The 23887-nt window shown below is 42.1% G+C and overlaps 1 protein-coding gene across 5 annotated transcripts in view; it reads left to right on the top strand.

Moving 5' to 3' along the window:
* ADGRD1 (adhesion G protein-coupled receptor D1) overlaps window positions 1–23887 on the top strand; it is a 259870-nt gene that overhangs the window by 126237 nt on the left and 109746 nt on the right. For all 5 annotated transcript variants that reach the window (XM_065568585.1, XM_065568582.1, XM_065568584.1 and 2 more), the window contains 2 exons: window positions 16059–16132; window positions 18502–18625. In XM_065568585.1, coding sequence (XP_065424657.1) covers window positions 16059–16132; window positions 18502–18625 — 198 coding nt within the window. The remainder of the gene's footprint in view (window positions 1–16058; window positions 16133–18501; window positions 18626–23887) is intronic.

Genomic DNA, 23887 nt, shown 5'->3' with positions numbered 1-23887 from the left:
TAATTAATGGGGGTCAGGAGGAAACTCTCTCTGCGTGAAATTCTGGGCCCATTTGAAATCAGTGGGTGTTTTGCCATTGACTTCACTGACACATGGGTTTCACTCTCTATGGGAAGGTTATCCATTAACTACCTACTGCAGGATTTCTGGGTTTTTTAAGCAGTTGGTATCCGTTACTGTTGGAGACAAGATATGGAATTAGATGGTCAAGTGGTCTGATTGAGTATGGTCATTCTTATGTACAATTCCTGTGTTCCTAAAATTGGGCTTTTTAAAACTTATTTTTACTCACAGTGCAATATAAAGATTTTGTCCTGTACCCACTGAAGTCACTGGGAATCTTGCTATTGATTTCAGTGAGAGCCCGCCTGCAGGAGTTCTGGCTGTCATGAAGTAGCCTGCTGAGAGGTTTTTTTCTTTTAATTATTGGAGTAAAATGAATTATTTTAGCAAATTAAACTGTGCAGTCAGCCACGGCTGTTTGACTATAATTGCAGTTTAATTATCTCTGAAAGTATTTTCCGTGGTTTCCTTTATATTATGCATTTTCCTTAAAAGAAAAATGCTAATGTGATACGCAGTGCAACTTGCCACAAGAACTTTTTGGAATGTGGCACTCTGATATATTGGTTAACTACTGGCTATTGCATTTTGTTGAGATGCTTTAAAGTCCAGGTTACTAAACACCGACTTTCACTGCAGTGAAAATGGGGGAGGCAGTGAAACACTTTTCAAATTAAGGAGGAACATGACATTGCTCAGCCCTTGCCTATTTAAAATTGTTGTGCTAAGTAATCTGACAAGAGAGCCTGGAGTTTTAATAGAAAAACTTGCCAAGCCCTAATTACCATAGCTACATTCCTCAAACCATTAGATCAGTTTCCAGAGGGACCTGTCATTGATTTCAGGAATCACATGGAAAAATTGAGTTACGGACAAACAGAGTGAAATGGGGACTGAGTAATGTTGGACATGTTAGTATTTATGGCACAAGAAGCCTTCATGTAGACCAGCAGACAATAATCCTTTATCAGTGGGTTGTTTCTCTTCCTGGGTTTATCTGGAATTTGTTGTAGTGGGCTTTGTGTGTGTTTGGCTCTGCATTTTGTACAGCTGATGTTCAGATGTACACTTAGGCCTTTACTGAAGAAAGAGAGGGAAAGCGCTTCTCTGGACTTTCTCTAATTTGTCCACATCTTGTAAAATAGTAAAAGACTTAAAGGCTGCTATAGATTTGGGAGGGTGGCGGGGGGAGAGGGGAAGAGTAGCTCCATGATGGGCTGTGTGACTGCTCCCAGGATTTCAGTCTGGGATCTGAGAGTCACGTCAGCTTCAGGTTGTTTTACAAGGAACGCTGTTGCACAGAGTTAGTTTTAAAATACATCATCAAGGATTTGGGGCTGAATATTTGACTTGCTTTAAAACTGTTTTATAGTCTGATTACAGTGAGAGGAATCATATGCTGTAAATTCAAAGGCTTAGCTGCTCAGTTGAGCCAGGCCTCTGCTTGATGTCCCTGAGAAAAAGTGGCTTAAGGTCAGGTTGTAACGTCTCCGATATGGAATGGAATACAGAGCACTCTGACCATGTCCCCTCCAGCCCCTGGAATGCCTGCTACACCAGGAGGGCAGTGGGTGCAGGAAGGGTTGGTGTAGAACTGATTATGCCAGCTTCACGGGCCCTTTGTGCCATTCTGGCACAGCAAAGCAGCTACACCATTAGCAAGAATGTGGCCTTAAATATCTATGTTGCTATTGTTAATGTATTACAACAGCAGTTGTATATATAAATAAATATATATATAAAACCCTCAATATTCACTATGTTTGTGGAGCCCCCACAAAACTGTGGCCAGATTCTCAGCTGGCACAAAGTGGTGTAGCTCCATTGCCTTCCATTTAATGATTTATACAAGTTGAGGGTCTGGCCCAATGGTTCAGGCCCCTTCAATTCACTGGTGTAGCTGAAGCTGACAGACAAGTGCTATTTTCAGACTGGTTCTGACCTCATTGGATGTTGCTGATGCACAAATCAAATTGTTTTGACACACTACAAGGTTCTATAACTTATGTCTAATGCTAAACAAAATAGGTGTGTGTAGTTTCAGCCCCTTTTGTGGGGTAGGATAAAAGAAAAAACTCGGGGTTGAGGATAAAACTCGAGGTTGAGGAGACATAAATATTAGCAGAAGAAAAATGTAAATGTAGATTTTTTTTTTCAGCCATGGAGAGTAAAACTGAAAACATTGGAAAGTTTTGGGCCCCATCCTGCGAAGACTCACTCCCATTGGTCCAGATCCTCTCATCCACCAGGATTCAGTGGAAAATCAATGGGAGTTAGGTGCCTAAATACTTTTGAGGAGCTGGGACATCAAAGCTAATAAGTGATCAGGAGACCAAGATCTGAAAGATGCTAAACCCTCCGGAGATAAAGTCCTCTCTCGTTCCATGCTGTAGTTCTATGAACTAGATTGTGCCCCAAAGACTCAGCTCAGAGTACGGTGCTGTGCTGGCCAAGAAGCTTCTGAGTGAAGGATTTTCGACTCACTGCTACCATGGAGGTAGTAATCTGCTGCCGGACTATGCCAGCAGAAAATTACTAACCTTACCCAATTCTGCTTAGTTCTGGCTAGTGAAATTAAGGGACAGAGTCAAGACAGTGGTGGGCAACCTGTGGCCTGTGGGCTGGATGCAGCCCATCAGGGTAATCTGATTGCGGGCTGCGAGACATTTTGCTGGCCATCCGCAGCTCCCATTGGCCGGGAATGGCGAACCGCGGGCACTGTGAGCTGCGGGGGGCCATGTCTGCGGATGGTCGACGTCCACAAAATGTCTTGCGGCCCACAAGCAGATTGCCCTGATGGGCCGCATGCAGCCCACAAGCCACATGTTGCCCACCACTGGTCAAGACTGCATCCATCTGCTCTGGCGCAGAGTGGATGTGACAGTAGTGGGCAGAAAGCACCTTATTTTACTTGTGTGCCTGCACCAAAGATCTGGGTAGCCCATATGGAGCCTTAAAAGGAGCTCTGAGTCTGGCTTATGCTGCTGCATTGGCATGGAGACTGAGGGATGATTTACCTCCATGAATACAGTAACTCCTTGTATTTCAATGTGCTACTTATATGAATGACTACTCACAAGAATAAGGGTTACAGGATCAGGCCCGATATTAACATTATTAGAGATCCCAGCACAAACATATAGTAAGAGACAGTCCCTGCCCTGTAATGACCTGCCCAGGGTCACACAACAGGTCAGTAGGAGAACTCAGGTCTCCCGATTCCCAGTCCAGTGGACTATGCTGCTTTGCTGAGTTGATATAAAAATGTGCCCTGATACACCAGCATATCTTGAATATCTTGAGCTTCAAGAATAAGTTTGTGTGCAGCATTTTCTAGTCTTCTTACAACACCTTTTCATGACAGTGATTTTGTTGCACCCTTCTGAGAACCTTTGTCACGAAATATGACAAATTGGAATGCTTTTTATACTCTGTCATTATTTACACAGTGTGCCTTCCATTGACTGGCTATCCCACCCATTCTCCGGAGATTAGCTGAGCCGGGAAAAGGATAAAGGATGACTGGCCAGTCAAGGGACGTAATCACCGAAAGGTCAAAAGTAAAAAAAAAATGTCCACTGCTATAATTCACAGAATATGTGAGGTATTACATTTCAGAGGCACCATTCTCATGGTCAGGAATTTAATGGGGATGGAAAAAGCTACCATATAAATCTAATCCCATAAAAAATAACGTTAGCAACAAGTATAAGGAATAGTAAATATTTTTACTATTATGCTTCGTACTCTGTCTCTGACCTGGTCTATTATGCCTCCTCCCTAAGTCCCTCCTTAAAATACAATTCTTTCAAAAGGCCTATTAAATATATACCTCCCCTCGTACAAAAGTGTTAGCCAAGGAGATTAATATGAATATGTAAATATGAACTGTTTCAAAACTCTGCAAAATCCTGGAGTTTGCAGGACATGCACTATGGGACTGATCCAGAATGGAGCGGATGGAAGGACTTCCCTTGACTTCAGTGGAAGCTGGATCTCACCCTAAATCTCAACACTTCCTCATTATTATTATTTATTATTTGTATCGTGATAGTTGAAGACCCCATGGGGCCAATGTGCTGTACAAACACAGAACAAAAAGACAGTCCCCTAGAGGCATGTCTAAACTGCAGTGGCAAAGCTATGGCACTGCAGCTGAAGCACTGCAGTGTAGACGCTTCCTACATCGATGGAAAGGGTTTTTCCATCTCTCAGAGAGGCCGGAGGTAGGTTGATTGACAAATTCTTCCACTAACCTAGCTGCATCTATACCTGCGGTGGGGTCGATCTAGCTACAGCATTCAGGGCACAACATTTTTAACAGCCCTGATGATGTAGCTAGGTTGGTCTAATTTTTAAGAGTAGACCAGGCCTGTGTAAATCACCAGACTCTTGCTATATCCATAGCCCATCTAACACCCTTCACCTTTATGCTGTCTAACGAGGCTAAGATTGTGCCGTTAAGCCACTGCTCACACTGAGGGGAATGACAGGAATGCACTTCAGCAGGAAACCTTGTGCAAACTCTTGCTGAGTAAGCTGGGATTCCTAATCAGGCTCTAGGAAGTCTACTCTGCAGCAGGGGTCCTTCTGCTCTTTGAAAGGGTGCAGTGCACACTCCCTTCAGATGGTACCGTGCTCTTGGTCTGCCCTGGTTCCATCCTTCCCCGCTCATTTCTGGGTATCTAGCACTGGCAGCCCTGTAGTCCTAAAGTTCCCAGGGCAAATGCTATTGAATATCACTGAGTGCCTATTATTCAGGGCAGGTGGAGTTTTAATTATCCAGAGCTCTATGCTGTCAGAGTCCTCGTGCTTCTTGAATGGCGGGACCAAGATTTTGCTTATTCTTTGTACAAAGGAACAAGGAGGGGGCTCCTTGTGTCTTCTCTTCTTCCTGTTGTGTACTGAGAAGGGGAAGCACTTGCTGATTCTTTGAACGGAATCTCTTTGGGGAAAAGGACAATGCCTTCTTGTTGGCAAGTTACCCACCATGCTGTGAAGCTCCACAGATAATACATATTGACTGATTCTTGTTATAATTATGGCTTTCAATCTTGTGAACAAATTTTTTTTCTGATCCAACCTGCTGAATTTTATCGGCAGGAAGCTGGTAAAACACAAAAGTGCCAATGCAAGTTGCATTTGCTGCTGCTTGTTGTAGCTTCCTGTTATTCTCGATCTCAGTGGAACGTCTCATTATTGTGATGCCTGTCCTGTCAGGTGGGCTGAGCTCCCTTTCAATTTCGTAACACGGAGGAGTACAAAAATACATGAATTCTGGAGTCATCCACTGGAATGCAGCACAATGCCCCAGATTACCCAGTAAAGCCTGATTCGTGGGTTTAACTAAAGATGCAAGGAGTTTAAAAGCCAATGACAAGCTGTGTATTTGTTTTGACTGAGAACATTGGGAGCTTTTGTTATTGAAAATCTCAGGGGGACTTTCTTGTTGGAGATTTGGGTGCCCAGGGCCTGAGTTTGCAATGGGCTTGAGTGCCTTCAACTCCCACTGAAATCGGGATCACCTGAGAGGCTTCTAACATGGCTGCATGGCAAAGTGGACTAAACAGAAGACTGGCACTTAGTAAGTTCTGAGTTCTCTTCCCAGTTCTGTCACTGACTTGCTCAAGCAAAGTGTTTGCAGTCTCTTCCCAGGGGGACTGTGAAAATCAGCCAGTTTACTCCGCACTTTGAAGACCCAAGAGCAGTTTAAATGTTAACTCTGAGTGGCTCACATGGTTCTCTTTTGATGCAAATGTTTCTCTTCTAGCAAAATTCCATAAGAAGGAAAAAATCAAAGTTCTGTTTTGGAGACCAAGGCTTGTAGAGATATTAGCTAATAGGAAAAGTATTTTTAAAATGTCTCCACTCAGCTCTGAACATCACTGTATGGGATTATGCCTTCTGCTCCCTGTCACAGCACTTGTCACCACATTTACTTCCTGTTGCAGAGAACTACTGTGGGAGTGGATAGATGTATTGCAAAAGAGAACTGTTCTGAAATCACATGGGGGTGGAGGGAGGGAAGAGTCAGTCATTTATCTCTTTCATTATGATTTTTGTAGGGTTAGGTAATGCGTCCTTTTTTGAACAGGCTTCTTGATTTTGTTCAAACCAACTGATCCCATTTAGTAATGCTGCAGATTCCATGAGTTAAGGAAAACAAACAGGAGGGGAGAAATAAATAAATGCAAACCAACATTTGTTTTTCATGTTATGAAACGTTGCATTTTTATATAATAATGTGGAGCAGCAGAAAGTGAATATCAACAAAAAAAATCACATTGCTTCAACTCTCTCACTAGCAATCTAACAGCTTTGCAAAGTCATCATGAATATATACTGCATGCAAACAGAATCCACTTTCTTGCCCGTGGTCTGGTCAGAATGATGAAAAACAATTGATATTTCACTTTCCCATAAATTTTTTTTTTTTAAAAAAGATGTGTTCTAGGCAATCAGATGAGTGGAATTTTGCAAGGCTGCTGTATATGATGCACAGTCAACTTTATAAATATTTGTCTTGTTTAAAAACTAGCTGTTTTCAACCCTGCTATGGAGAGTACTCAATAATGTAAGCAACTTTGTTGCAAACCACAATAATAACATAACATGAGGTTACATTAAAACTTAACCTCGACAAGTAGAATCCCACATGGTGCCTTCTTGGGAGAGCCAGGGCTGTATAATAGGAAAGCAGCGATGGGCCAGGGTAAACAAATGGGATTTGGATCTGAGTTCTGAACATCGTCAGGTTTAGGGTATATTTAGGGGATTCTTTGGAACAAAAATGACTTATTTCTGCTTGGCCCATTTAACTTTGAGGTGCTAAAAATGATTGCAGTGTGAAAGGTTTAAAGGGTAGTTTAATTCTGGGAAAAGTGGCGGTAAAAAAGAGCCTCATTGGGTTCCATGTTTATTGCTGTGTTCACAAGTAAAATGTGTTCACAAGTAAAAAGAAAGGTTTCTTTTTGTTCCTAGCTGCCATCCCTGCAGATTTGACATGGGCTGTGACAGTCAAGCTGGATTCTTTTTATCTCAAGCCTAAAGGTTCTGCAAGCTAAATCATTCCCTCGATGGCATTTTTACAATCTGATTGCTGTCATTAGTTTTGCACAGGTGTAATTTATTGGAGATTAGGGCCTAATCCAAAATCTAATTGAAGACAATGAAAAGACTCCCATTGACGTCAATGGTTTTGGGAATCATAGAAGTATGGGACTTGAAGGGACCTTAATAGGTCACCTAGTCCAGTCCCTTGCACTCAAGGCAAGACTGAGGATATGTCTACACTGGCAGGTTTCTGCGCCACAAGTTATACCACTTTTATTAAAACGCTGGAATTAAACAGCTGTTGCATGTCCACACTGTGCTCCTTGTGACGCTGGAGCACATCCACATTAGCAGCTCTTGCAACGGCAAAGACAGCAGTGCATTGTGGTAGCTATCCCACTGTGCAACTGGCTGCAGGGTGCTTTGGGAAGGGTTTGCAATGCCTCATGGGGCAGACACAGCATCACATGATGCAGGTTTCCCAATCCCATTGTTCCATGGGCATCCTACTACATTGCCAGATGCTTTTCAACTGGAGTGGGGGGGGTGTGTGTGTGTGACAGGGAGTGTGTGTGTATGGAGGGGAGACAGTGTGTTTTGGGGGACAGAGAGTGTGTCAGCATGCTGTCTTGTAAGTTCAGACAGTGGCAGGAAGCAACCAGTCCTGAGGCATGGGGAGGGGGAAACCCCAACATCAGCCTCCACCTCCCTCCCTGGGGTCTCTGCACAGCAATCTCTCTCTCTCTCTCTCTCTCATACACGTGCGCGCACACACACACACAGACACCAACACCTGTCTCTGTGTGCTTTAAAAGGGGAGGGGCGCATGTCTTCAGGGCACCCAAGTTCAAAACAATGAGCAGAGCGGTCACTTGAGGCATTATGGGACAGCTCTGGAGGCCAATTACAGCCCAGAAAGCAATCAAGTGTCTAAACTGGCAAAAGAGCGCTGGAGCCTCTGCGCAAATAGCCTTATGACTCTCGTTTTAGCAGCGTTGCAACTGAGGAGCTTCTGTGCACAAAGTGGCTCAGCCATGCACACACTGCTGCAGTTGAGTGCAGAAAGCTGCTTTATTGCGCAGAAACTTGCCAGTGTAGAAAAGCCCTAAGTAATAATTAAACCATTCCTGATAGGTGTTCGTCTAACCTGTTCTTCAAATGACAGAGATTCCACAACCTCCCTAGGCAATTTGTTCCAGTGCTTAACTCTCCAGACAGTTAGGAAGTGTTTCCTGATGTCCAACCTAAACCTCCCTTGCTTCAATTTAAGCCCTTTGCTTCTTGTCCTTGTGCTTGAAAACAGTTCCTATGTCCCCCGCTCAGTCTTCTCTTCTCCAGACTAAACAAACCCAATTTTTTCAATCTTTCCTTATAGGTCATGTTTTCTAGACCTTTAATCATTTTTGTTGCTCTCTTCTGGACTTTTTCCAGTTTGTCCACACGTTCCTGAAATATGGCTCCCAGAACTGGACTCAATACTCCAGTTGAGGCCTTTGCAGCGCAGAGTAGAGTGGGAGAGTTACTTCTTTCTTGCCTACAATACTCCTGCTGATGCATCCCAGAATGATGTTTGGATTCGGCCCTTAGTGAACAATTGTGTTGATAAAGCACAAGGATAAAAGCTAGCTTGCTCTCTCTTAAGCTGAGTGAACTCTGTAAAGCCAAAGGAATCAGGTAGCAGCGTGTGTTTTGGTAATGGTGAGCAAGATTTTCACAAGGCAGTGCCTACAGTTTGGTTTCTAAATCCATCTTTAGCCATCTAAATAGTGGCCTGAGCAATGCTGAGCATTCAAAATGCTGAGCATCCACTGAAGTCAGTGCCTAAATATGGATTTAATAGCCCAACCTTCAGCACTGATTTTTGAAATCTTCGCCTATATGTTACTAAATACACAAAGGGAGCAGATCTATTGTTTTTTTTTTTAATTGTCATTTTTCTGGGTAGATTTCTGCCTCAAGGTAAGTGTACTGTCTGAGAAATAGTTTGATCAGACTTCAGAGGGAGCATTTTGGTACAGATCCCGGGGCCCAATCAGTATTCAGCAGCATTACTCATGTGAGTAAGGACTGCAGGATCTGGCCAATTTGCCCTGGATTTGCATTAAAAACTTTCATATATTATGTCTGCTGATATAACTCTAGGTTGCTGACCACATTGCATTTCTATAGTTCCTTATCCTGCAGTTTCTATTTGTACAAAACTCTCATTGAAGTCAGCTTTGTAAATTCCTCATGAAGATGAATCTACTTCTAGTTATGGCTACTGTCCAGTGCTTCTGAGTCTCTCATTTGTTACCATGATTTACAACAATATTGTGAGTATTATCAATCCACACTGAAGTCAATGGGAACTTGGCATGATTTTCGCACTGCAGTATTGGGTCCCAAGTAGTTTTGGCTTCTAAGCAGGTAGACTTTGGCACAGAAGTACCTGTTGTTACCTAGTGTTAGCAACTATCTGCAAAATACTCTTCATGCTCACAAGCTCAGGAGAGAAAGAGGATGGGGGAAAGGAGAAATAACAAGTTTTTAGATGTTGAGCGTGTAAGGAATGACAGAGAGCAATGTCAGCTCCCACCATGCTCAGAGGTGCATATTAGAGAGACAGGTGTGGTTTAGTGAGCTGAGCAGGGTACTTTGAGCCAGGAGTTCCTGAGTTCTGACTGGCTTTGGATTGGTCACTTGGGCCCCCAGACCTTCCAGCATTTATGCAGGTTTTTAATTCTAAATAGGTGAATAATCTCTGATTGAAGTCAATGGGACTAATGAAAGTTAAACCCATACATAAATGCTTTCAGGGTTGGGGCCTTAAATTCTCTACCACAATTTTCCTGTCTGTCAAATGGAGGTAAAATCTGCAAGGGTGTTGAGAGGATAAGTTAGATAATGTCAGCAGAGAAAAGAGCTAATTATTATGTGCATGGCTACACACATTATCCAACTTCCAATATCACTTCCCCACAATTTCCTTCCTACTCCGCAGATATTCAGATACTTCCACTATGAGAAAGTATTTGGTGAATCGCTATTGCAAATCAATTATTTTCAAGGTGTTTTTGACTTAACTATCATTTTCTTTTCCCTCGTTACCCGATGCTGTGTTGTGTGAAGTGCTCAGAGTGACACAAACTCATATAAGTTTCATCTTTGGGTGGGAGGTTCTTGGCTATAACATTTGAAAAGTGAGTTGGGAACCCTACCATGACTAACCAAAACCAAATCTGCATTTGGAGAGATTTCAGAGCAAGGAATTTTTAACCTTTAGGCTACAGCCATTTTCCATGCTCAGATGTGATTGGGACCTAGAAGCTCTCATTGAGGATGATGGGAGTGGCTGGGTGCTGAGCTCTGTTGGAACAACTTGCTACTAATGTATTATTTTATCTGACTTTTCATGATGTTGAGCATCTGGAAAGAAGGAGGAGAGCTAGGACCATGTGACCTTTCTTGTTTATGGTTAGTTTCACAGTCGTGCCTAGATGCCCCAATCTGGGATTGCAGCCCCATTGAGCTAGATCTTGTACATGCAGTAAAGAGACAGTCCCTGCCCTAAGGAGTTTACAATCTGAGCGGGTTAAACAAACATATTGAGAGGGACAAGAGCACAAGGCAACAATAATATTGTCATGCTTATGCAAGTCACTTCCCTGCAGGCAACAAGCAAGTGCTCTGTGGACCTACAGTGCTCCACAGATCTTAGTTTGAGAACCCCCAAGACAGTGAATTGGGAGTCAATATATGTAAATGACTAGATGTTTCCCTTCCAGCCCTGAGAGGCAACCCCTGGTTCAGCACTACAGGAAAGGTGACTGAGCTGTTGTTAAATGGATGCTTCTTATAGAAAGGGATAAGGCAGAATATTTAATGCTGGCACACCCAGAAGTCATCAAACACAGACTGCCAGGGCTAATAACTAAACAGGAGAATTTAGAGTGCTAGTCCCTTGCCCCCATCCCCTCCTTTTTTTCTTCCTTTCCAACCCGAAACACTGGCTGGTACAGAACACTGATAAGATGGTTTCCATTCCACTACCCACACATCTTGTCATCACTTTTCAATTTGTGCATGTTGCCCTCCTGATACAGCAGCTGCTAAATGTGGAATTCAGGGAACCAGGCAAGGCCACTGGTATAGCATTTTATGAGCAGAACTTCTGGTGGAAATGTGATGTGTTGACTGGTTCTTACCTCAGGCAAAGGGAAATTTGAAAACAATCTATGTTCAATATTATGGCAAGCTGTTCTAATTCCAGATGTCTTTGTAGTTTCTAATAATTCATTATCAGGTTTTCTTTTTCCTTCTTTTACTTTTCTGTCACAGGCTTCAATGCGTGGCTGTGTCCTAGGATTTTTTAAACCGATGTTTGTAGTCTTAAGAAATGGGTTGAGGAAATGTTAATTTTGACCTCCTCGCCAAACTTTTTCATTAGCATATTAAAATCCATTAGGCCTAGAAACTCAGTTGGTATGCATTGGCGTAATAGTTGCATCAATGCCAATGGAGCTGTGCTGATTTACATGAGCTGAACTTTAAGTCCTAGTGTTTAGTAAATTAATCTCAACTGTAGAAGAGACCCTACAAACATTTCAATGGGAGGATCTAATTTTTCCAGGATGTGGACATCTTATTTCTAAGGGTGAATCAGTCAAATATGTTGTAAATCCAATTAGCTTGGTGGTCTCAGCCCAGATGCTGATACACTGCGCATCTCTCAGCTCTAAAATATCTCTCATCTGGAAAGAACATAGCCCGCCGATGACTGGATGATTATTGTGAACTCTTTGTTGCGCTGTTGGTGCAATGGGTGGATACGTGCGGTCTGAGATTCCTATTTTTCTGGGCAATAGAAAGAATGTGAAGGAAAATGTTATTACAGGTGGTTATATGGAGGAGAAGGAAGTGGTCATGTGTATGTACTGGTGACAGATGAGAAGGTTGTGAGGAACACAGGAAATCCGCAAACTGGAGGAAATGCTGTGCTTTGTAAGCAGGGATGAGTGAACTCCAAAGGGAACTTAATGGGCCAGATATTTCATTGGTGTAAATGGGCACAGGTCCATTAAAACTGCAGGGAGCTACACCCAATTACACCAGCTGATCACCTAGCTCAGTATGCTTGGGTTGAGGTACCCCCATTTACACCAGCTGAGGATCAGGCCCACTAAGTTCCTTTCTTTAATACAGGAGTAAAAGTACAGAAGGGGGAGGCTGTCTCCTCCTTGCTTTGTGGCCACAACAACTCAGCTTGGTATGTGTTTGCTCTTCCAAATAAAGAGAGAGAAAAAAAAGAGAAACTTATTCTCACAAAGGCTCTCCCTTCCCCTTGGTTGGTTCCCTTTCGTTGGCAATTCTCCAAAGCAGACAGCTGGCTGGCTCTATTCTTTTGCAGTTGTGTAGTACTGAGGTCTTCTGCAAACACATTTTCCAGAAGGCACTCAGAATTCATGTTAGCCTCACTTCTAGCCTGCCCCCCAATAGCCTAAGCCTCATGCCTATCTCCTAGAGTTCTAATTACCCTAGACCTCCCGCTCCTCCTCCTCGCTCCAAGCCATCTCCACAGATGTAGTGTTTTTTGTGACTTAGTTGTGGGTAAGTTCTTATCACCAAAAGACTAAGGGCCACTGACTCATGTTAGGGATGCTGTACATCTACACTGCTCCAGGCCACACTTGCAGAGGGATTGTTTCCTGTGAGGCACAGTCCCTCCCTGAGCTGCCTGGCACAGAAACGACACACAACTGCTGCACTAGCCTTTTGGGGGATGCAAGGTGTGTCCCTCTCTACACACAGCCACTGCCATGACCATTCACTCTCCTCCTCCGTGCTCTTTTGGGGTTATTTAAGAGGGAGCAACTCTTACACTCCCCCCACATGTAAAAAGACTTGGTATCCTTGGCCGTTACACATGGGCACAAGGTGGAAAGTCTTATTGTATTCTTTCCAGTACAAAATATAAAGGCCAAGGAATGTCTAGCCCAAAGTCTGATACTCATTGGCTTTTTCTTAATGCTTCCCCTTAGTGCTCATCCTATCCATGAATGCACATTTATGAGTTATTGTATGTTGCTTTTGCATGCTAGATCTTCTTGCAGTATGGCTTCCTTTGCTAAATCTGTCCTCACCACAAAGATCAGTGCAGATGACCTAAACCCTTACTTCATCCATGATTTCACTTTAAAGGAACCATTCTTCATGCTACTTGCACTCCCTGTCTCTAGAACTCTGGTTCTCAACCTTTTTGGGCTCAGGATCCATTTGTAAATGTTTATGGCCTGTTGTGACCCAGTAAATAGTCTGTGGATAGAGGCCTTGGGGTGGTTTTGGTTGGGTCCTGCCCCCTGGGAGGGTTGGATCCTGCCTGACACTCACCCCACAGTGGTGGCTGCTGCAGCTCCTGTGCTGTGGGACTGCCTGGGCTTGGCTCTCTGCTCTGGGTGTTGCAACCTCCGGGGTTGCAATGCTGCTCAGGTTTGGCCCCGACCCCCTGCCTGGAGCAAATTTGTGTGAGTGGAGTTGTGACCTGGCTTATGGGGTTTTAGTGCCACTCGCTCAAATTTGGCCTACCTGGACTCCCTTCATCATGACAGCTGGGCCAAATCTGAGTAGGACCCCAGAGGTTGCAGTGACTAGAGCAGGGAGGCAAGCCCAGCCAGCCCTGTGGGACAGGAGCCACAGAAGCTGTCATGTGACCCTTTGAAACATTCTGGTGACCTAATTTTGGGTCCTGACCCAGAGGTTGAGTAACCCTGCTCTAGAAGGTAAGACAGCCTTGCAGCACTCATTCTCTGACCAGAAGAGAAGACAGCTGACCATTTTCAGTGCTAATGTTTCTCCATAAATTAATATGCTGAGTTGCTTATAGAGCAGATACTCGACTGTCACACTCTGCCAAGGTCCTAGAATGCCAGCTGCATCGTGTATCAGAGTCCCAGGAATCTCTCATTTCCAGAACGGAGGTTTCTGGTGTGCCAGGATGCTCCCTCCAAGCCATTGGGATCTGTACGAACTTCCCTTTCACAAGTTTTTATCAACACTCAAGTGACTTAATATGTTAACAAAAAAGCCTGCTTGCATATTAAACTTTCTGATATCAATGTTATTAAATCAAATATTCTTACTGCCACAGGATCCAGGTCACGATCTAAGTCATCACACTCAGTTACACTTAAGAAATAGATTATTGAAACGCAAGTCAAATTGCTTTTCATGGATTGGTGGTTATTTATTTTTCTGGATGGGGAGTTATTGAAAATTGATGTATGCAGTTGAGAACTTTCTCCCTGTTGTAACCAACCTTTTACAGGTCAGATAGATTATTGTTTTAATAGCAGAGACTTGCATCTTACAAAGAGATGATGATTGTTATTGTCTGATCTTATCTGCAGTTATAGCAGATCTTTTATTTTTTTAAGCCACCTAGTCTCTCTCTGCACACTATTTTTTGATGACCGCTGCTGGCATAGTGGCCTCTTGAGTGCCATTAATAATAACCTCTAGCATTTATATAGCACTTTACTCCTCGACTGTGGTTCTTTGCCTACCTTGGCATTAACTTAGAGGAATCGTTTTATTTAGGACCCGTCAAATCACTGGAGAGCACAGTAGGCATTTTTCAAACAGAAAGGAAAGTTCCTTTAAAGTTCTCCAAAAGAACAGAGAATGTGGGGCAAGAGCAATTTGGTAATGGAGCTTATCTGTTGGGTGGAAATTTGGAAGCTGTGTGGAAGTGTGTGGAAATTCAGCTCTCTCTCTCCTGGCTGAGACAGGAAATTCTTTGTTATCAGCTAGTGAGGAGGTAACTTTGTTGCCCTGTGCCTGACACTTCATGGTTGGTCTTGTGGGAGAGAAGACAGAAATCTCTGATGCAACTTTCTTGTATGAACTTTAGTTTTAGCTCTGTGTAAATTTCTTTTAAATGCTGAACAAGGAGAGCAGCACTTGCTTATTTTCTGTCCTGATAGCACTATCGGCCTTCTGTTGTAATGATCTGAGGGTTGGTAATTTGCCAGTCGTTTTTTTTATTGGTGATGAGTCCTGAAATGAAAAATAGTCCTGAGATGGGGTCCAATGCATAACTGCAGTGCTGAATGTCATTAATGTGGCTCTGGATGCAGGTGGATGTTAGTGTATCAGTGTCAAAAGGAGAGGATGGAACAGGCTTTTGAAATTCTTCTGGGTAGGGTATTTTGCCTGATTCTCTACTCCACTTCAGCTGAATGGAGTTACACTGGTGTAACAGAGTAGAGAATGTGGCCCCAAGCCTTTCTGAATGGAGAGGATTGAGACAGCAACTAATCTGTTTGCAGGAGTTGAGAATTAAGGCCCTGTATAAATGCCAAACTTACTTAAAAGTAAAGCTTGGAGGCTGGTATTGCTTTTTTAGTTTGCTTATATGTGTAGTAATAATTACCCTTCTGAAAAGAAAATGCTTGCTGATCACTGTAGTGAACGTCAGTGAGATTGATCCTAAAATGCCAATTTTTGTTACGTTTGGCTTTCTTCTCAGTTATCCAAAAGGTATGTTGAAGAATAAGGTCCTAAATTTGCAAAGACTAACACACATACTTAACTTTACACACAGTGAGTGGTCTTATTGAAGTCAGTGGGTGGAATGATGGCCCCATTGAAGTCAATGGGAATTTTGCTGTTGACTTGAGTGGGATTAGGATTTCACCCAATGGACCTATTCATGGTGCATAAAGTTAGCATGTGTGTAAATCTTTGCATGGTTGGGGCCTATGTGTGTAGCAGAAAGACTCAAATATAATTGGCTATAGTCTGCTTTCAGTTTCACTGGTGTTAATCTGTAATAATTCCGCTGAAGTCAATGGAATAATCATGACTGACACTGGTTAAACAGAGAACAGAATTTGGCCTTTTTAATGTTGGCATCTCTTTTTTTTATTTTTCTTCTTCAGGATGTGTATTTTTTTTCCTTTCAGACTCCTCAGCAGTACAGCCAAGCAGTGAATGAAAGCAACAAAGTTAACCTGTATTGTGCATTTCTGGACTATAGGTATGTTAAGTGCTTCTAAATGTCTTTCTTAGATGTATTGTTACTGGTTACTTATGGCAAATGCAACATAGTCAGTGCATGCCAGACCTGACAAATAGTCCCTTTTTCTTGTGTTCATGGGAATTATTAAAGCAATGAAACCACAGGGTTTACCACAAAAACAGCTTCATAGTAAGGGGAAGAGAAAACAGCTTCCTCTTACTGTAGGTGGGGAAGTTCTCATTCTATTCATTGATTTCGGGATAAAGCAGATTATTGAGAGAATGAAAAATGTTGAGATGAGCACATAGGATTGATTCTGGTTGCACTTGTATTGGTCTTTTGCAAGCATCAGTTTGTCCGGAAACATGGGTGTTGTAAATCGGCATACTTCTACTGAAGTAATTGTTTCCACTGGAGTTCCTCCTAATTCCCATTGGGTACACATGAGATCAGAATGAGGTGTGTGGTATGTATTTCAGAGCAGTGAGTCATGTCTGGTACATATTCAATGATGAAATTAGATGCCACTGAATGCAAAGCAGGGCAAAAGTATAAATAAATATCACCTTAAGTTGTACAGTGTAAACAGCAAATATCCACAAACAGTGGCTGTCTTTCTGCTACCTTTGGGTAGCCAGGAATTGTATATCTGATGCATTTGTGATTTCTAAACATGCTGTTGATACTGAATTAATTGTGAAACAAGTCAAAATGAGACCTGAGCAGGGACTGACACATTTTTGAGCGACAGCATTCCAAGCACTACTCAGTGCAGCAACAGCACACACTTTTGTGATACCTCCTCTCCAGCTTGCATTTGGGCAAGATCAATGTAATGGTTTTATTAAAATTTTATCGTTATTACATTGAACTGTCCCAGCTGTTTGTAGTCACTAGCTTGTGCGCTTACTTACACATTATAATAAATTAGAAACTTGTTTTACTAAAACTAGTCAATATACTTCAGGACATCATTCCCACAGCATGTGCTCTGGGGGATTAGGCCCTGGAGGCCTTGCCTGAGGATGAAAGACTATAGTGAAAATCCCTCCTCCCAAAATGAGAGGTTTATTTACGTCAATACACTCTCTTTCTCAGATGTATGATTACTCCAATAAAAGGAGTCATTTGGCATTTGTATAATAGGAACAATATCGATACAGATCCCCAGCTGGTATAATTATGTGTAGCTCTGTTGAAGTCAACGGGCCAGGTCTTCAGCTAGTGTAAATTGGCATAGCTGTATTGAAGTCAATGAGCCAGATCTTTATAGTGTGTATATCGGCATAGCTCTGCTGAAGCCAATGGGCCAGCAAATTGGCATAGATCCAGTGAAAATAGGTAACTAAATGCTAAATTTGACACTCTCTCCTCTCTCTCTCTCTCTCTCTAGATATAGATATAGATTATATATATATATATTGTTGTTATCCCACAATAGTGTTTTTTTTCAGACTAGATATTGCCCAGCTTACTTGAATGTTGAGTTGTGGATAATTCGCCTGAAATCAATGGGAGTATTCAAGGAGAGTGAGGCTGGTAGAAAACTGGCCCTTGGTATTTTTTTTTACCACACACGGCTGTTTGCCACCCAGACTAATATATTTTACTACACACAATCATTTGCCACTTCGAGTGCTGCAAACCATGCATAATTCCAGGCTTAGAAACACACCAGGCAATATGGTTTACTGTGATTTGCTGCCATCATCATTAAACAGTCAGCATTTACTATCAGTTACTGTTCCACAGTATGTCAGAAACCACAATTATTTCCTGTGCTAAGTGTAAGGAGAAGCTGCTCTATCTCAATGGTAACTGTTAGTAACTTTGGACTTTCTAATGTACTGAAATTGGAGCATCAGTGCTGAGAGCATTTAGATGTAATTAGGGTCCTGGATAATATGAATGTTGATTACTAACTTCCATGGTCAGCACACGAATTTCAATGCTCTGATAAAGAATACCATGCAACCAATTGAGTTCTAGGCAGCTCTTTTCTTTCTTGTGTCGTATCTTTTTGGAGTATTTTACTGTTTGAAAGTTACATTGAAAAGCTGTTGTGACGTGCTTCATTTTTTCTACTGATAGCTGCATAGGATTATTTCTTCCCCCTTTAAAATGATCTTTAAATTTGTAGCAGAAATGTAGACTTAACCTGCATATTTAGTATTACAACTACTTTGTCAAAGTTTATAAATGGACCTGTCAAAGGAAACCTTTGGTCTTTGTGCAGATATTTGCCTGGAAGATTCTTGGTAGCTAAAGTTTAGAAAAGAGTTTGTTTAAGAAAAATATATCTTCTGTTTAATGAAATTCATGTCTAAGTAGTGCCAGAAGAGTTAATTTTAATAGGGATCCCTCTCTGTTTCCTGTGTGCTTTACAGCAATGGAACTGCCATGTGGTCTAATGAAGGCTGTGTGCGTGATGGCGGGGACCTCAACTACTCAATCTGCCTGTGTAACCACCTCACCAACTTTGCCATTCTGATGCAAGTGGTACCCCTGAAGGTAAGAGTAAACAAAGGAGTAAATCTAGGAGGTCAAAAATGAGCACAAACCAGGTCAGCCGCTTGTATGGGATGAAATACTTTTTTGAAAATAAAGATCCAAATTCAGTCTTTCTTTATTATCTCACTTGCATCCGCACTTTTTCTTTTTTAACTGAAATGGGATGTAGGATAAAACACATTGCAGTCTGTAGGAATCAATATGTGCCGTACTTACTTCTCATCCCACAGGCATTATAGCCCTTAAATAACTGGGCAGGAAAAGCACTTACAGACATGCTCCATAGAACACTCCTGTACTGCCCAAGTGGGGCATAGGCTAAAAGATGAGCAAATAGGTCTTTTCCATCTCTAATTTCTTTGATTCAGTTTCAAGACAGAGGACATCTGAGACCTGACTGTTTAGAGTTGGGGTGGTGAATCACATGGGGTGGACCAAGGAGGATTTACAGCAGCAGGGATATGTTACAAGTTGGGACTCCTGCCTGGAGCAAGTCCCATTGTCTTCTGCTTCCCAGTTGGTCCCTGAACATGTATTCTGCTATTAACTGGGGAGCAGTGCATCTCCTTTATTTATGTTCCATGATACACATGATGCTCTTTCCTCACCTAGCTGCAAAGTTGGGTCTGGTTTGAGAAGAAACATATTGGGATCAAGAGCTTGGGAGAAAGAGAAGGTGGAAGAGTTGAGGATGAATATCCTTATCTACAGTTGCTCATTGTATTTACTTGACTTCTTTGTTCAAAGAGTTCATGATTATATGCTTTTTTTCAGTGTGAATATACAACCATTCCTATCAGCAGGGGATAGGCTTTTTACTTCCTACTCATGCTACTGAATGGTTTCAGCAGAACTTGTCCAATGCCAGTTGGCGAGGCGAGGACTCTCTTGGCCAAATCTGTCTCCTCACTAACCTTATTTCTGAAATTGGCTTACCGGGAAAAAGCAAAGTATTATAGTGATTATATTATATATATTATAGTATAGGGAAATATGATCCCTAGTGGGACATACAGAGTTCTTTGTCAGACTTGATAGCACTGATGCATTGACTATGAGGTAGTATGTCTGACTTCTCTGTTAATTGGTATGAATAATGAGTTTGCTGCTGTTTCAGATAGTGGCTTTGCCATGAGACTGTTGGCAGGTTTGTGAATGGGTACAACATACTCATGAGAACAGCACAGAATTTGTGGCTAAGAGAAACACAATACAAATCAACTAGCAAATAGTGACCCAATTTAAAGGAATTTTAATTAGTATTCTAGTACTAAACCGCACGTAAAGGTTTTCAGGGGATGATGATCCATAATGTAACTTGCCATCTTTTCAGGAGTAGATGCTATATTAATATTATAAGAAATATTAATCAAATCTTGCTATCAATAAGTCAATGACAAACTCAGTGTAATGCCACAGAATTCAGAATCGGATTCTAGAATGGCAGTCACTATAATACTTTGCTTTTTTTAGTGTGTCTTAGCCAAAGAGCTTATACAAGCCCCAGAACACTCCTGAATTATTATAGCTATTTAACGGATGAGTGAAATGAGGCATAGGGGATGGGGTTAAATAACTTGTGCAGGGTCACATGACTGTCATTGTGGAGTTGGTTATTAGTTCTGTAGTGAGTGAGTTAGTTGTTTATTTACAGAAGCATCTAGAGCCCAAGCTGATATCAGGGCATCACTATGCTAGTTGCTGTACATAGACGTAATAAAAGACGGTCCCTGCTATGAAGAGTTTAACACCAAAAGAGACCAGAGGAACAAAGAGAGGCAGAAAGAAACTATTATTATCCCTGTGTTACAGAGGGGGAACTGAGGGATGAAGAGAGATTAAGTGACTCTCCCAAGATTATACAGAAGGTCTGTAACAGAGCCGGGAGTTAAACCCAAATATCCTGAGTACCACCCCAGTGCCTGAACCGTCAGGCTAGAAGGAAGTGAGTTAGTGGAAGAGTTGGATGTAGCACTAAAGAATCTGATTCTCAGTTCCCCTGCTCTAACTAGTAAGCCACATTTCTAATATAATTTTATTTGTAATGTTTATTTTGGTTAGTAAGGGAATAATTCAGTCTCAGTCAAGTCACGCACAGCAGACAACCTCCCACAGATGTGAACAGGTTTGTATCCCCAGGCGTCCCAACAACTGTAGCTGGGCAACTCTCAGATGTGTTTTTGAGTTTACTTGAAGCACGTTCAACATTTTTAGTTTGTTGATGCTAAAATGTATCATAACTGATATTATCCAACCAATCAAATGCTGTGTAGTATTGTAAGATTAACTGATTCTATTCCTGGAAATGGTTCTGAATGGTCTAACACTTACATGAATTGCCCAAACAGAATCCAACGATTAGCCAAAAGCTGGAATAAGTTTTAATATTGTGCAATCTTGGGGATCAAGCTTGTGCATTTTGGCCAAGGTCCTTGCAGTTGCTCAAGCATGTATCTTCTTAAGGAGAACTCTGTGAGTGTAAATAGAAAAGGCTGCAACCCTGAATAAATTGTCCTATTCCCCATAGTCATTTAATCATGATTTTGTTTTCAGTATTTTGTCACTGGTTTGTTTTTTCTCTCCCTGAATGTTCTGTCCGAATGTGTGCCCCGTTGCCAATGTTTGCATAAGTTCTCTACAATTGTGTTACCCTGGAGTATTTTTGTTTCCCTTTGTTTCTATACAACTATTTAAAAAACAGCATTAATGCTCCTGAGATGTTAAATGGGTGAGTGGGATGCTCAGACCTAATCACTCTGATGCAAGGGAATCTTCCCTACATTGTAATAGACAATTTCAGAGCTCTGGAAAATCTATCTGAATAGTTCTCTTGACATTTAAAAAAAATCCGGTTCCCTTAGGCCTTTGCTGAATCCTTAGTCCCTCTGCTTTGGAATACAATTTTGGACAAGGGGCATGGAGTGAATCAATAGCTCTTTAGCAGTCAGCAGAACGAGTGACGCACTGGAAGCTGAAAGGCATTGCCCCTGTGATTGTGCACCCATTGTGGAAACCATGTGTCCCTTGTGCAAATCTGAGAGACATGGAAATGTTTGCAGCGGTTCAGAGTGGGCAGGTGAATGATGAGCTGCCAAATGCTCGTTTCTAACCTCTCCAGGATCAGCCAAGGTTCAGACCTTGTTTCCAGAATTCAGAGTGAACCACTTGCCCACAAAACACAGGTGCCAGCCAGAGGGCTCAACCATGCCATTCAGATGCAGCTCTGGATCGGGAATCGTACAGACTCAACGTAGCCCAGGGAAACTCGGCGAGGAATTCTACTTCCTTGGCCCATAGACTGAGAGTGCTTGCTGCCCCATCCCTTCAGACGGTATGGAATATGTCCTCTTGCTTTGGTGTAGGGAGGTGGGTATGGGGAATATATTTTGAGACAGGACCCCAGCATGCAGGGCTGTGGAGACAGGGCAGCCAGGGAAGGCTGCCATGACTTAGACAAATGCTCCCCTCCATGTTGGGCTGTCTAAATTCCTCTGGGGGCTGCTGTAGCCCCTGGAGCACTCCAGGATTGGAAGGGTTTAAAGCTTAAAGCTGCCTTAATTCCCTTTCTCACTGCACTGTGAGTGCTGCCTCTGTGAGGCTCGGCACAAAATCCCAATCCAGAGCTTTAGAACTTTAACCAAAGAGCTTCATTTTGAATTGACAGCTCAGAATTATTTGTTTTTGTTTTTTAGTTAATTAAAAACAGATAATAAATCTAGATGGGAATGTAAAAATAAAGGGGAAAAATAAAGCTGGGAAAGCATCCATTGTGCTTGTCATGTAACCAAATCCGAGTTAAAACAAATGTGGTAATTGTTTCACACATATTAAGATATCTAATGTGTCTGGAGTGAGGTTATGAGGCAGACAAAGACAAAACCACCTAGCTACTGAGCTTTATAAACAGGCGATGCTCAGTAATAGCCTCCTAAGAAATTTCCTAAAGAGTTTTATCATGTGCCAAAACAAGAGAGCCCATTGGAACCATTAAATACTGTAATATCTTCCCCTCTACTCCCTAGAAGTCTGTCAGTGAATGATATAATACTGTGGGTTATAAACGTGTATAAATATTTATTCACCTTTGGAGCAATTTGGTGCTATCAAGTGCATGATATATGGTTTTAAAAAAATGCTGTAATCTCCTGTTTGCATGACGGACTGTCAAGGCTCCAAGGGAGTTGTTCTAGTCAAAATATGTCAGATCTTGAACATTTAGATATTCTTTTATTTGCCCCGCCCCTTAAATTAGGTCTTTCATATCGGCTTAGATATGAAAGAAAGGAATGTGGGTGACAAAAAATAATTTTTTGACTAAATGAAAACTTCCATGGAAAATGTTGATGATTAATTGACAACCAAATGCATAAAAAACAAAATTATTTTGGCTGAAAACTAAAATGTTTCAATTTATAATGGTGGTGCTGTGCTTCATGAGAGTTTAGTTCAGGTTCCGTATGGTCCCGTTTTCCTCCATGAGCAGGACACACTGACCAGGCTACATCTGTCAGGATAGCCCGTGACACCTATGATGTATGTCCTCCCCTCACCAAGAAGAGAGAAAATGGTGCATCATGGGAAATGTAGTTGGCCTGAAGTCAGGCACCCAGAATCATTGGTCTGTGCATCTACTCCGCCTGGCTTAGGGTGTAGTGATCTGGGGTTGCTATTTTAGAGACCACACAGGCATGTGGGTAGGTGCGGATACAGGAGCCGTGAAGGGAGCTGACCAGATATAGGGGAACCTATGGAGATGGTGACATGCATGTACTTAGCAGCTTCAGCATTGAGGAAAATACAGTCAGGAGGAAACTACATTCTTTGGTAAGAATTCTGTAAATTCATCAGGGGGGGTAAACACCAGGCAGGCAGAAGAGCTGTTCAAGCTAAAGGACAATGTTAGCACAAGGACAAATGGATATAAACTGACCGTGAATAAATTTAGGCTTGAAATTGGAAGATGGTTTCTAACCATCAGAGGAGTGAATTTCTGGAATAGTCTCCCACTAAGAGTTGTGGGGAAAAGCAAATGAGCTAGCTTTCAGATGGAGCTTGATAAATTTATGGATGGGATTATGTGCTGGGCTTCCTGCAACAACAGGGGATTAGTCTGAATGACCCAGAAGGTCCCTTCCAGTTCTGTGTCCTGTGTTCCTATGCAGTTCCATCTTGGAGCTACTAAAACTGTTTGCCTTCCTTTGGTAGGTTTTTCTTTTTTTTATTTCATGCCACATCTTGGGTATTTAGAGTGAACAATTTGCC

This window comes from Chrysemys picta, chromosome 15 (assembly GCF_011386835.1).
Source record: "Chrysemys picta bellii isolate R12L10 chromosome 15, ASM1138683v2, whole genome shotgun sequence".
NCBI lineage: Eukaryota > Metazoa > Chordata > Testudines > Emydidae > Chrysemys > Chrysemys picta.
This window is presented reverse-complemented; position numbering and strand designations above follow the sequence as displayed.